The sequence below is a fragment of the Notothenia rossii genome, assembly GCF_949606895.1.
Source record: "Notothenia rossii genome assembly, chromosome: 5".
In the NCBI taxonomy this organism is placed as follows: Eukaryota; Metazoa; Chordata; class Actinopteri; order Perciformes; family Nototheniidae; genus Notothenia; species Notothenia rossii.
Genome location: NC_136903.1, coordinates 60,049,599 through 60,064,921, shown reverse-complemented (window position 1 = coordinate 60,064,921; position 15,323 = coordinate 60,049,599). Strand labels below are relative to the sequence as shown.

The following is a 15,323-nucleotide window of genomic DNA, read 5'->3' as shown; positions in this document are numbered from 1 at the left end:
TTTCTGTAATGTTTTTGGTTTAAAGTACAGTATAATGATAAGGAGTATTACTACTTTCGAGGAGCACATGAACGCATCTGTGAGTCGCAGCTGCAGTGACATCTAGCGGCCGCAGGAGGAAGTACAGCTGCTGCCTGGCGGTTATTTCCAGCGACGGTGGTGCAGCAGAGCAGACCTGACCGCAGCTCGGCCCCACACACAGCCAAGTCACCCAGCCCGTCTGTCTAACCTGCCTGCCTGTCTGTCTGTCTGTCCGCCTCTCTGTCTGTCTACACGGACATTAGGCGGTCAGTGATCTCGAGCACACGGCGATGAGCTCGGCGTTTTTGCTCCTCGTGTATCCAGAGAGCATCTGCAGCTGAATCTGAGGACTGTCCTGTGCCGAGGAGGAGGAGCAGCACTGCAGCAGACATGCCGGGCCTGCTGTACATCACCCTGACTGGTGAGTGCTTTAATGTCTACATCTATCAATTTCATCCGGCCATGAGCACAACCAGCTAACACACACATAGCGCAACTAAAAACGCTGAGAATATACAGAAGGGAAATCTTCGGAGACTTTGAAAAACAGCACACAGTGTAAACTCACTACAAAACACAACAGACGTGTGATAACTCGTTGTAGTATTGTACAAGTGTTGTTAGTATGTAGAAGTGTTAGTGATACTGTTATGAATCAGAGTGTTTTTCTAATGAATCCCTAAGGTTCGATTCTGCAAAGTGGATGCAAAGGCTTGCAGTGTGTGGGAGGCACGCAGTGCACATAAATCAGCAGACACACACTGCAGTGTCTGGCACAAACACACACTGAAAAGTATCTTCAACTCATTAGTTTTAATCAGGATAAATAAGGAGTTTTGCATTGTCATGGTCATTTAATGTATTGATTATGTGATGAATCAAAAACAATGCTGTATGTTTTCAATACCTGCTAAACTATTGTCCTGCATTGACTAAAACAATTATAACATATTCTTGTTTCATATATAACATTCCTAGCAATATAAAAGAAATACATTGAACACAATGTCACATTTGAGATGCGGGATTTCTTTTAAAAATAAATTAGCTAAATGATTACTTACTCACAAAATAAGGGCTGCTGCAGTTATCTTTTAACATTTCCACTCAACGGATTTATTGTTTTGACCTCAAATTGTAGGAAAATGTATGTTTTAATCTCTTTAATAATTTCCTGCAGCTGAATACATTCTATATACAATTTAATTTATCATCATGTATGAGAAAAAGAGCTTCAAATCATCACATTTGTTAGCTAGGAACCAGGACATATTTTGACTGAAGTCCATCATCTGAATATGTGCAACATGTGTGGATTGAATAATAGATGAATAGTTCCACCATCATTATCATCATCTGCAGCCGCACACATCTGCCTTCATGAAGTTCCACATGTTCCTCTGGGATGTTCTCATGCTGCTGTTTCTCTTTACATGTGATGTTGAGGTTCAGATCCTCTGTGCTTGTGAAGCTGCTCTGATACAGCAGCTTCCATGCTGGTTATTAAGTGTACATTCAACATGACTGCCTCTGCAAGTCAAAAGAAAACACACTTCACACCGTGGTGAATATACTGGGACAGCAGTGTTAGAAACAGGCAAAATAAAAAAATCTATATATTCACAAAGAAATCATGGTGACATACAGATCTTTGCATGATACATGTACGAAGAAACCAACCAAATAATGATACAATAATAGTCATATTAATATCTAACAGTTACTGGGACTTAAAATTGTGTTTTGAGGGAAATAAATATAGCACATGTTTATTTGTATTATTGAATAACAAAACAAAAAATGCTTATAACATAATAATAACTTCTTTAAATAAATCATTAATATAAAAATAATATAGAATAATTATAATAATTGTTTGTAAAGGTAAAAACATTAAATGTATTTAGTTTAAATAAAATAAAAAATAACTTTGAATAAAACAATAATAATAATAATAGTGCCTACATTATATTGAAACATAAGTAATAGTAAATGTTAAGGGTGCAAACATAAATAAGTATAAATAATTCTGCTATTTAGAAAAGTTTTTTATCGTGATAAAACATTGTGCATAAATCTTCCTGCTGCAAATGGAGGTTTGTTGAGGAAACAGAGGAGGTAAAAGGGTGAGGAAGAGGATGCTGAACCTCTTCACCCTTGCTGTCTCTCGATTGGGGTGAAGGGGGATTTGGGGGAGGGTCCGGTCTACTATAAGCTGATCTGAGGGGGCTTTAGGGGCAACACCCCCTCCTCTAACATAATGTAACATTTACCAAGTCCAAACTAAAGCTGTAGCCACAGCAGGAAGTAAAATGTAGCATCACATTTGATTGTCCATGTGAACTGAAGGTTTCTGCAGTGTTTATGGAGACTCTCACCCTGATAACATCTGTGATCAGCTGTGTGTCCACAGACCCCCACGGTTACACTGATACAGCAGAGAGACTGCTGCATGCTACGGAAGCCTTAAACGGCCATGTTTCCAACATTTTATCTCCTCTGTTTTTCCAAAATGGTTTTCTTTATGTTACGAGCTGCTGTTAAGACTCACTGACACAGACACTTACATTTCAAGCTTTTTCTGCTCGGTGTGTGTTGAGTTTGTGCATGTGAAGTGAATGAAGGGGTGTTGGAAGTGTTGGAACATTTATTAAATAACAAACTTTATATTTATTTTTTTAAATCAAGATCAGTAGAATCAGGACCAAAATTGTTGGTTTTCAAAACAACATATTTGCTTTGGTGTATAGTGAATACATGAACACAGTAGTAGAAAGAAAGTATAGGTACAGTATTTTTTTTTTTTTAAATTGTCAAATTAAAAAAGATCTAAAAATATACATTTCCCAAAAATAAATAACTTCAGTCTATTACAAATTACTGTGGAAAAATATGTTCACTGTATCTGAATCAAAAGTGGAAGAGCTCTGCTGTTGAATATGGTATTGTGCCAAAATGTGCAAAATTGTCAATGACTTCATTATTGTAAACGTTCTTCACATAATGACTTAATTTGATGTCATGATGACATTATTAATAAACTTTTTTTTACAGCATTCAGATGCGTTCAATATTAAGAACACTAAAGGTATTAATTAAAAACATTTTCAGAAGCATCAGAACACTGATAATCATCTTTTCCCATAAACAAATTTAAGATCACTCAAAGTGGACATATTTAGCTAATTTTCATATTTGTTTTAAGTGCCTCTCCTGTGACATGTCTCCATGCTTTAATGTTCAAAAAGCTCTTTATTCTTCTCATACTGCCTGAGTGCCTGTGCTGCAGCACCTCTTTTCACCCTCTGTCTGAAACCAGAGCCCAGTCTGCTCTGATTGGTTAGCTGGCCAGCCCTGATTTGATTGCTCAACTGCTTATAGATGTCCCGCCTCTTAGCCTTTCACTTACAATGTGTTGGAGTGCTAGCCAATAGAATAGTGTTACATTGTGATGTCATTATGTTACTGAAGTGAAAAAAGAAGTTCAATGGAGGCGTTTCAGACAGGCGGGGATGTAGGAGGGAACACAGGGATTTTAGCCTTTGCAGACTTTTTACATGCACACAAAGCTATATAACACTACAGGGAAGGGAAAACCACAAATAGTATAATAGGGCCTCTTTAAGCCACTTTAAAACGTTACTATAAATACACAACATTTATGCTATTAACAAATCATTTAACAACATTGTGTGTTTTCTGGTTATTGATGTCCAGATTTCCTGTTTCTTTTTCTCCATGCTTTAACTTCCCAGCCATAATGAAGCAAGGGTTTTTCCTCTCTACTTCAGTCATTTCAGTTTTGTTTGATGGACTTTGGAGAGTATCTCCCTCCAGCAGCTGCTCATATCCTCTGGAGTGTATCTGTGTGAAGCTGATAACTCAGCTCCTGCTGGATGGACTGTGGAAGTATTTGAAGTTATTACGCTGCAAAGTAGCCTTTGTAGACGAAACATTGCAAGGTGACTTTGGAGTACTGAAACAAGACTGTTAGGCATGAGAGAGATGTGCTTGTGTTCCACATCATATAAGCGTGCAATACAGACAAGATATATATGATACATTCATATTTGGTGTATCTTTCAATGTTATATGTTGATAATTAGCCAGGGTTTCAAATAGAAAGAGGCATGAGCTCCATAGGAAGCCTATTTTGAGATTTGTAGGGTTATCATATTTCTTTTTGCCTTTTTTCTGTTTCAATGCATATTTTCCTGTTTTATTTTTGTTCCTAAAATTATACACTATGCTTACAGTAAAGCAGGTGACTAATTGTGCTTCCCAATTTCCGATAATTGGTGTCTACCAAACACAATGCTTGGTATTCTTGCTGCCCATCCATGTGCAGCCTAGGCAACCATGTTTATTGTTTACTTTAGAGTAGGTGTTGGACAAGTTATCATGCTAGGTTTTCTGTGTTACAGGTTCATAATGTCATGTCATGTCATGTCATGGGTTCCTGCCTTGGTCTGGTCTGTTTAACAGAGAGGCCAACAATGTATAGTATAATTTGCAAGTAGAGGGGCGGAATTATGTATGCATGTATTAAGATAGCTTAATTTGCTAAAGCTCTGTTTTGGTTTCCACCAACTCCTGAGGGAACTTTCTGTCTCTTTAGCTTTTTAATGCTCAGATACGTTCACAACAGCGTTTCTGTTATGAGAGAAACTGATTCCACTGATTTTTCCGGTCAAAGTTTCCCAAATAAAGGCTAACAGAACACTGGTTCACCAGCTAGCTGCTAACTTTGTCAGACGGTCTACTGGTGCTTAGAAGGTTGGGTTTAGTGGTATTTATCATAGCGTTATAGCTAAAAACAGCAAGCTAATGTGGCTAAAACCAAAACATGTTATTGGCTGTAAAACCAAAATGCTCCGTAAAGCTTAACAGGCAAGTGGTACATCTATCTATGACCTTTTATCCATTGTAAATATTGATTTGTGTAGTTTTATTTCACTGCAGTGCATTAGTAGTACTGTACCATCTTTCTTAATACACCTCTTGGGTATACTTGCTCTGCATTGGGAAGGTGAAAGCTACATCAGCACAAACATTTGAAACCCTCTCTCCAGGCTTTAATATACACTGCAAGTCCTCGCTCTTCAGCCAAATATTCAAACATCAATGAGTCGATACATTTATTTATGGTGTTATCTGCTGCTTCCAAAATAATCACACAGACAGCAGCTCTGGACTCCGCTAAACACGACTAGATTTTCTCTCATCTCCTTTCGCTTTTTGGTCCTTGGGTTGTCAGAAATGCACATGCAGACTTTACTAACGTGCAGTTATATCAGCACAGTGCTGACTTTGAGGGTTTGGGAAAAGGGAGGAATTTAAACCACCACAGCACTTCTTCACTTTTGCTGTTCATCCCTCCATCTTTAATTCCCTTCTTCCATCTCTTCTCCTTGGATCAGTCATCCACAGCGATCAGTGCGGCATGCGGGACATTTTAGAGGCCACTGGTTTTTATACTAAGCACATTCTGAAGGTGAAATACAAGTCTACAATATGTTTGCAAGGAGATATCAGTGTTCAGATAATCAGCTGTTGGTGAACAGATGTTCTTCTTGTTTTTACCTTAAAGGTCAGCTATTGTGCAAAATGCGCTTTACATAAATACAGTATGTGTCCCCGGTGTGCGAGGAGACTCACAAAGTGTCAGAAAATACAACCCTCTCTTTTTTTCCTCCTTACCCATATCTCTAAAAACAGGGGTACAACGGAGCTGATCCAGGTTTGCTGCGGTCATGACGACATTACTAAAATGTGTGCTGGCTTTACGCCCACGACCCTATCAGAAACGTTGCTGTATCACAAACAATGCACAATGTGTTTTGGAAGTAATATGGTCTGTGTTTACATTAAAAAGCATCGCTAACACACAGAGCTAACCTGTACTGAAGAGAATATGTGTTAAGAAGCCGGATATAAAAAGGAACTCACCTTGTGGTAAACCAGTGAGAGTGAAAGCATTTGAGCTCCATACTGTTTCAGAAATAATCCTTGATGTGGTTTGGTACATAATATGGCGTTTAATCACGGCAGCATTTAGCTGAGTATCTGCTGAGTAGAAACTTCTCTCTTCACAGAGCTCACTGCTTGTATGGCGCTCCAAAGGGGCGTGACCAGCGGCAGCGCAAAAGGGACGTGGCCAGCAGTAGCTCTGTAACATTTAAAGCTATGGACCCAGAATCAGCACTTTAGTAACAGGGCTGAAATAGAGGGGTATGAGGCATGGCTGGGTGATCTGTTTGGTATTTTTTGAGCAAAACACTTCAGAGACATGTTTTGTATAGATATGGCCCTAAAATATATTTTTCAAATATAGCATAATAGGTGATCTTCAAAGAATAGGGATATCAAAACTAAGAAAATGTTTACAGAGGTAAAAAATAAATGATGTGAAATGCAGGAACATTTTCTCAATGTTAGTTAAGGGTTTTAGCTAACATCTAGTTACATTTCGAAGAAGGAAGGGGAGAACTGAGGCAAGACATAAGCATTTAGAAAATATATTGAAATCAAATAAATAAATAATATGCAACAGATAATAAAAAATACAACCTATATCTGTTTTAGTTTTCGCTTTTAGTTGATCTTTGAGATTACTTTGAATTTGAAATGCTCTGTGAGGCTATGTTAGCGTGCTGACATCTATTCAATTAAAATTCTACTATGTTAATAATTAGCAGGTATATTGTTAACCATTCATTGAGGTCGATGAGAGTCGTTACTTCGCTGGGAATTTAGTCACAAGTCACAGTATCGGACACATTTTGCTCTGATTGTGGCACTATAGGAATAGTCAGAGGATCACAAAAGCCTGTAGGATTGATCCTCTGGGGACCATGAATGTCTGGACAACATTTTGTAGAAATCCACCAAATAAATGTTGAGATATTTCAGTGTTGACTGGTCTCCAGGTCTAACCTAGCAGAGGCTTCCCTTAAAATAGATCTGCACCTTGATGATACAGGGCCACAAGAGCTGTGACTTCATATTTCTCTTGAGTCCTCTCGTACCTGAAGTAATCAAGATGCCTTGATTAAAACATGCTCTCCTATCACCTCTGTAATTCAGTTCAAGAAAAGTTCCAGTTGGTGATAATGACTTCCCACTGTGTGTCTCGGGTAAGTCATTGCAGGAACAGAAGTTTATTACCTGTCCACTGGTTCCTGTGGGACTGAAAGTTTCACAAACAGGGAAATTAATGGATGAAAAGTGGAGACAACTTTTATATTCCTTAATGCTTACAAATGATTTCTGATATTAAGTTATCTTCCTGTATTGAACTGATGTTGTAATAGCTGGACATTTGGACCAATTTTAATGAAAATCCACCCTATAGTTATATTATTTGTAGGGGTGCACCGAATGGGAAATTCTTGGCCGAAACCGATACCGAAAATAGGAAACAGTTGGCCGAAAACCGAATGCCGAAAGGCCGAAAATGATTAATAGAAATATATATATATATATATATATATATATATATAATGTATACATTTTTTTACCAATGTTGTTCAGCTACCTGATTTTGGAAAAAGACATGATTATGACAAAACTTAACTTAAATAATAATCACTATTATGGGTCCATAAAACATTTATTCAGCACTTTTGAATGCATACAGTACATTAATTCCAAGTCAAGTGCATTTTCTTTTCTCTGTAGGATAACTACAACAAAGTGCACTCAGAACAAAGCCAAGGTGCTTTAAAACTGCATAAACATCTAGGCCAGTAGGCCTACGACAAAATAGTGTATATAAAGAATGTAACAGCCAGGCCTTCAACAACAACAAATGCACCTATAAGTGCATGCATACAAATGTGCAAACTGGATAAATCCACATGAATGTAACTATTTACAAATGAAATTACAATTGAATTTCAAGAATCTGTAAATAAGGCTGTCCTCATAAGCAAAGTAGTAAACAATATATACAGATACATAAAGTGAAAACTGGATACAAAATCCACAATCAATTACAAATTAAATTACAATTTCAAGAATCTGCCAATAAGGTGGTCTGTCCTCATGAGCAATGTAAACAACATTGTATCATTTAGATACCGAAAGTACAATATATTGATCACTGTGCTGCTGTCATTTCCCCCTAATGATAACCTGAGATGGTGAATTATAACTCACAATGAAAATTGTTCAGGAAAGTGGGTATAGAGTAGACATGTAGAACTAGATAAACTTATGATAAGCCAGCCTTGTCTACTTATTAAGGAAAAGTGGGAGGTTCTTTTTAATGTACAGTAGTTTCTCTGATTTATCAGCCATAAATCTGTTCCTCTTCTCATCAAGCACAGGAGAGGCAGCGCTGAACAGTCTCCCGCTGTCAGTGCTTGTGATTTGATCTTACTCCGCATATTTGTCCGGGTGTTTAGTGGTGAAAGTCTTTGCAGTTACACCCCCTCGAGAAATGTCAGCTGAACACGTTTTACAAATCGCAATCCGCGCCTCTTCCTCTGATATTTTTAAATATCTCCTAGCGGCAGACAAGTTGGCTGTGAGCCAGCCGCGAGCATGGTCGCGCGCCGTGCTTGTCGCCGCGTTTTGATTACGTCATCACAACAACACGTTAGCTTACCAACGTAACCCTGTTCTCTGACATTCGGTGAAAGCCGAAAAGGGCCTTTTTAACCATTTTCGGCCGATAATTTTCGGCGGCCGAATATTCGGTGCATCCCTAATTATTTGTGTTTACTGTAGTGTGAATGTATCTTTTGTATACTTAACCCTGAGCCAAATGTCCTTTTCATCATATTTAGACAACTTCATATTTTTTAATGTAAGATTTTTGTTGACTTAAGACTATTAAGTCATCTTATCTCTCTTATCTTTGTCTTCTGTAAGAAAAATAAACGTACTATTTTAGTATAGAACAAAGAACTATGAAAATATGCCGTGGTGACAGGAAACGTAGAGTTTCCCATCCCTAAAACCATCATCATTAGCCGTCAGGAGTTACATTTGAACTGAGCACCAGTAGGGTATTGTGAGCAGTTAATAATTCGGCGGCCTGGGAAAGGCCTGTTAAAACTGGCCTTTTGAAGTCCAAATCAACGACTGGCGGGTAGCAGCTGAAATTACACGAGATGAAGAGGATGTTGAGGAATATCTTCTGCTCTGATTCAGAAGACAGATCAGACAGTTTAACAGCAGTCAGTTCAGCTACTGTGAATTATTGGAGCAATAAAGTGGAAAACAAGAGGATGCTGGAGAGTGGAGGCTGATGTATTCCAATACTGAAGGTTTAATTTAAGCAAAATCCAGGAGAATTGACCATGACTAACAGCCAGGACACAGAGATGTGTCCACAATGAAGCCCCCTTTATCTCCTCATATTCATCCTGCACAGCTTCTTTATCTAATGATGATTCATTTCAGGAGCTCCACAAGTCCTAATCGTAACAATCTGTATTGTCCTTGTCTCCGAATTTCTATGACCTCTTGTCCCAGAACAATATCTTCACGCTTATCAGCTATGGTCAGTCAGCCTTTTCTTTTTGGTAGGGGGGATGGGGGATCTTTTTGCCAGCAGGAAGGAAGTGTAATGTCTGAGGGGCTTTGTAGTGACAGCTTAGCGTGTTGCAGACATGTTGCAGACATGTTGGCGATGATATGATAATCTGCTCAGTCAGACCCTGAGGTCAGACAGCCATCTGTGGTCCCAGACAGAGAGCACCATGGGAAACATGAGGGAGACTGGGGTTGCGTTCCAATAGTCCATTTAGCTTAGGAACCTTCCTAACCAAGTGAAATGACCCGGAAGTACGTCAGTGGCAGCCATGTTAAGTGCCATTCCAATTCTCTAAATGAAAGGAAAGGAGGTTTCAAACTTCCTTTATAACCTCCTTTAGCTTAGGAACCACTGGACCTCCCTTACCGAAAGGAGAGGAGAAAATGCTGCCCCACAATGCCTTGCAGCCACACCATTTGCCGTCAGACAACAGTCGGCCGTTCACGGAAACAAACGATAATGACCTAGAAGTTATATCATGAAAGTTACGGTGCTTATTAAGCATTTTAAAACGTATGTGGTAACTTGCCAAAGTGCTTTGTTTTGAACGTTCATCTGTATTATAATCAAAAAGAGAAATATGAACATTAGTTTTTACTGAAATTGTCAAATAAAGTCAACATTTCACTGAGCTGTGTGGGGTTTGTTCAACTTTTAAAATATGTTTGAACGGTGATGTACACAGTGATAGATGTTAAGGACCAACATTTATAATAAATAAATTTGTATTTATTTTAAGATATTTTCATACAATCATACGTATTGGGATCATTTGTATTAATGTGGACCGGAGGGAGAGGGTGACGAGCATACATTTCACTTTCCTTTTTTATTTCAATTACAACTTTGTTCATGAAGAATATGTTTCTCTGTTGTCGACGTTCATAAAGCATAAAACAACAGCATCAGAGCACGGTGCAGAGTCTCTAGATGAGTTTACAGTAGTCCCTCGTTCTTATTAAACATCCATGTTGTAGTCCGTTGTATAGAACACTGTAGTTTCCATAGTTTCCCCACAGCAGCAGACGCACACAATGACGTCCGCTGGTGCATCATAAACACGTCGGATAGTGAAAGTGCATTCGGATTCTCTAAAGTACCGCAGTCTCTTCTCCTAAGTCCTTTTGAATTCTCCTATCCACTATCCCTTCACCCCGTGACGTTTCACTCAGAGGTCAAGGAATAGGAGATAGGGTTAGAATTTAGGAGCTGATTTTTGGATTATCGGAACGCAACCTGGGAATAAGTGATGGAAAGATGGACACGAGAATAGGTGAATGTGGAGCCGTGATGTGTTATCAATGGAAAAACGAATAGAACAATATACGTGGAAATATGTGTGACTCTTACAAATTATTTTCTTTTTTATGAGCAAACAAACAAAGAATAATGTACACTGCAGCATCTCTCGGCCTTGGTTAAACAAATCTGCAAATAATTACTTGAAGCTTTCAACTATAAATTAATGTAGGAATAAATAGAGTTGTGCAAGAATAAGTCCTAAAACCCGGAAATTATTTAGCGTTGTACCACAAAATAAGACAATTAAACGTCATCACAGCAAACATGAAATCATTTGCATTTATGCTTCAAAAATCATAAAGTGGTGTTAATATGTGGAGACTATCCGGCTGAACATAACGTGTACATTTCATAAATGTATGTTTGCGACAGAGCTTATTATTTCCTGTAATATTTAAAAATCCAATGGAAAAATCAATTGGATTTTGTCAAGGGAGACTTTGTGATACTAACTTGTTCTTAAAACATGTGTCATCGCTGCACCACTGTGTAGGAAGAATGAGAGAATGAATGGCTTGTTAAAACTCAATGTAGTTTCTTTCGGAGGGGAAATAAAGGCACTTAATGTATAATGCAGACAACAGAGTGCTCATAGTGTTATGGCTGTTCTCTCTGCTGGGTAACAAAAACACAACACATTAAATATGTTTAGGGAACAAGTGACATTCATTAGATCTGTCAATCCACTCAATTTGACCTTGACTGTTTTTTGATATTAATTTGATTTGTTTTGACCCTGTAATTGATTTGTTAACATGGCTTGATTAATAAACATTATTAACCAAACAACTGAAAGGAAATCAAATATATTGGCTTGTATTCAATTTTACAATACCTTCTCTTTGTTATGTATCCATTCATTAATGTTAAGCAAGAAATTAAGATTGAAAAGGTTCAAAGTTTTCAGTAATTCCGATATTTCCTATTCTCCTGTGTACCCAACTGTTTGCAGCTAAAATGAATATATATTTTTGATATGATAGTTCTGCTTTTATATTTTTTATAATTCCAATCATATATTGTATGTTTTAGAACTGATTTTGTAAGTTTGTTTTCTTTTCTTTACCCTGTAAAACTTCTGCTGACAATGTTATCTACTCTGAGGGATCCATAAAATACAAAGAAACAAAAAGTACATCCCTGTTTTATTGTAATAAGACATTATGCTTCACTGCATCATCATCTTCAATGTATTTGTCTCTTTTCCCCATAGCACTGCTCGCCTGCTGTGATGCCTTCAGAGTGGGTTCGTCTCAGAGGGTCATCCCCCTCAGTGCCCCCGGGGCTCGGGTGTTCCAGGATGAAGGCCCAGCCCAGGCACACTTCATCCAGGAATTAGTCAGAACCAAGCGCCACTCAGTGCCAGAGTTAGTGCGGGTCCAGCCTCATTTGGTTCACGACATGGGCCGGCCAGAGATCCACGAAACATCCCGTTCCAAGGACAAGATGGAGTCTGATAACTCCTCTCAGATAAATCCTCCACCCCCCGCAGGTCAGGAAGCAGTCAGGACCCGCCCTGCTTTGGAGGAAAATGTTGGTGTAGTAGATGACATGGAGGTGAGCATAAGTTCATGAGGATGTGTAATAAACTGCAAAAGGCACACCTAAAACATACTGGGGTAACATACAGTACATGCATGCAAACCTCCATGCTTTATTAAAATTCAACATTCAAAGGCTTTATTGTTATATGCACAACCATTACAGCTTAGTTGTTGCAAAAGAAAATCTTAAGCGCCAGGCTCTTCAAACAATACAAAATACATTATACTTAAGATTTTAACTTAGTACTTTTTTTTTTAACATATGTAACATTAAGCTGTCTGTGGCTCTTTCCTGCTTTAACGATGCAAATTTTCCCTCTGTGGGACTAATAAAGGTATTCTGATTCTGATTAAAGAAAAAATAATACGTTAAATTGTGCAATAATTTAGTGCAAATGACATAATGATGGAAGCAACATACAGAAAAACATACAAAAACAGGAATAAATGCATTTATGAAGGGAGCAGATATCATGTAAAAACATATAACATTAAATCATTTTGTGTCAATGTTTTGTTTAGCTTCAGAACAAATCTAGTCATTTATTATCGAAGGTAAAAACATTTTTTTTTTAATTGTACAGACATAGTTTATTAAAACTTTTTTTAGTTCTGAATAAGTTTTGCTATGATCTCTGAGAATAGTTATTTTGTATCAAATATCAGAATCTGTATTATAATCGGGTTTATTCCCAGGTTAACGTACATATACAAGGAATTTGCGTGGTGCAAACATAATCACAGCAGGAAGAATTAGGTTGTGAAAATGGAGCACATATCTCGAAAATGATAAAAAATGTTTAAAACAACAAGAATATTACAACAAATTATACTGTAGATTATATGCCCAACAAATATTGTTCCATTTCCAGCGTATGGTCCATCTGGTGGTTCCTCAGGATGCAGAAGGCTACAGGAGGAGTCCAGACTCCAGCGACCCAGACAAGGAGCTCATTGACGGGCCAGGAGCTGCTGATGCCTCCCTGGAGGCGTCCGGCTTCTTCGGGACAGACATGGAGGACAGAGACAGAGGAGAGGAAGGAGGAGAGGACCGAGAGAGGAGAGGGGGAGAGGAGGAGTGGGAGAGATACAAGGGAGAGGACATAGAGAGAGGAGGGGGAGGAGCCAGAGAAAAGGAAGAGGAGAGGGGAGGAGGAACAGATGATCAAGGCCTCCATGTGTTGGATGCCAACCACACAACTCCAGATCTGGATGCTCTGATTGGTTAGTAGAAATGATCTTCTATTCAGCACCGAATCAAAATAGGCTGTTCACTTCACATATATGAGTGTTTAAAAGTCCTGAAACCCGGACAAAAGTCACAAATGTTGCTCTTCCGATTCCATCGTCCATGGTTACCACAAGTTAAGGGATTTTAATGTTGTGTTAAAAAATATAAAATACTTCAATAAATATCCAACACAGGTTTATTTCATTATCACAACCTCTTAAAATAGGCGATTCCATGACAGAATATTTTAACCTGTAAATATAAAGTGTCTTGTAAACATTTTTTATTATAGCCTAACCTTAGCTTTTTACTTCTGACATAAACATTAGTTTGCAATCATTTCTGCAAATGTAAGAATTCTCTGCAATATCCCAAAACAGTGCCATTTTCAAAAAATATTTATTCTAATGAAATCCTTTTCTATTGGTTGGATACATGCTCACAGCACCACACACAGTGAAATGTAGTCCCTGCATTTAATCCATCCTCATATTTGGAGCAGTGGGCAGTATCTACAGGGTGTTGGTTTGATGCCTTGCTCAAGGGCATCCTCAGACACCCTCAGACAACCTTATTAGCTTTGGTCACAAGCTTTGGTAAAAACCTGCTTTTACCCATAGGGAGGTTTCATCTTCACAGGCATCATTTGAGATGAAGATGTTTGCTGTCTCCTTGAAGTTATTAAATGTTTGCTCAGGGCAAAACCACAGATTCAGTCCAACATGTTACAGACTGATCACTCTGCTGCTCTTTGCTGGACACACATTATGTAAGTGGAAGAGCCTGGAACAGTCTGAAGATATTGGGTTTAAATATGAATTTATTACCGGATAAATAGAGACTCCTAGTGGAGGACAAATAGCTGTGAAGATGCTGGATTATAGCTCAATTATGTTTGATTTGCGTCCAGCATGGCTCTAGTGATGGTTGAATCATGATGGTTTATCCTTCCAACACTCTGGTTCTGACCGAAATATCTCAAAAAAACATTTCATGTCTTGGCATGAAATGTGGGTACAATCAATAATGTTCCCCTCAGGATGAATTATAAAAACTTTGATAAACATTCATAACCACATCAAACTTTCTAACATATTTGTTGATGGTCAATTTCTAAAGTATAAACTGTGCAACAGTACAGTAGGCCCACACAAACTGCAGAACACCAGGGCTTTGGGAACACTCAAAATGACTTAAAATGATTTAATTCCCATTTAACCTGTTAAGGGGCTTTTTCCCCCCGTATTTTTCCCCGAAAATGTATCCAACACAATTAATTATCGTGAGAGGCCTATACATGAAACACACACAAACAAATCTACTGACTTACTCCAAACTGCCAAATGTATTAATTAACACACTCTCACTCTGATACTCTATGTTGGCCTAGTAGAACAATAAGCAGCAGACTTTTGCTTTTTATAATTTCTACTGGATCTTAGATCTGCGCATGGGCGTCATTTCCACTGGGGACAGGGGGGACATGTCCCCCCCACTTTTCAAAATCCCGTTTGTGTCCCCCCCACTTTTCAAATGTGTTTATTATAAATGTTTACGCAAGCGGTCATCGTCACGGAGGAGCGTCTGTGTGTGTGTGTAGCACGAGTGCATTTTGTGTGAGAGAGAGAGAGACAGCGAGAGAGAGAGAGACAGAGGCCGTTTCTCAATCGCGAGGAAACTG

The 15,323-nt window shown here is 38.4% G+C and overlaps 1 protein-coding gene across 1 annotated transcript in view; it reads left to right on the top strand.

Annotated features, from left to right (window-relative positions):
* Nucleotides 1–136: 136 nt before the first annotated feature.
* podxl2 (podocalyxin-like 2) overlaps nucleotides 137–15,323 on the top strand; it is a 32,185-nt gene continuing 16,998 nt past the window's right edge. Inside the window, exons 1-3 of the mRNA XM_079683332.1 lie at nucleotides 137–442; nucleotides 12,081–12,424; nucleotides 13,284–13,635. Of these exons, the coding sequence (XP_079539458.1) occupies nucleotides 412–442; nucleotides 12,081–12,424; nucleotides 13,284–13,635 (727 nt within the window). The 5' untranslated portion in view covers nucleotides 137–411. The remainder of the gene's footprint in view (nucleotides 443–12,080; nucleotides 12,425–13,283; nucleotides 13,636–15,323) is intronic.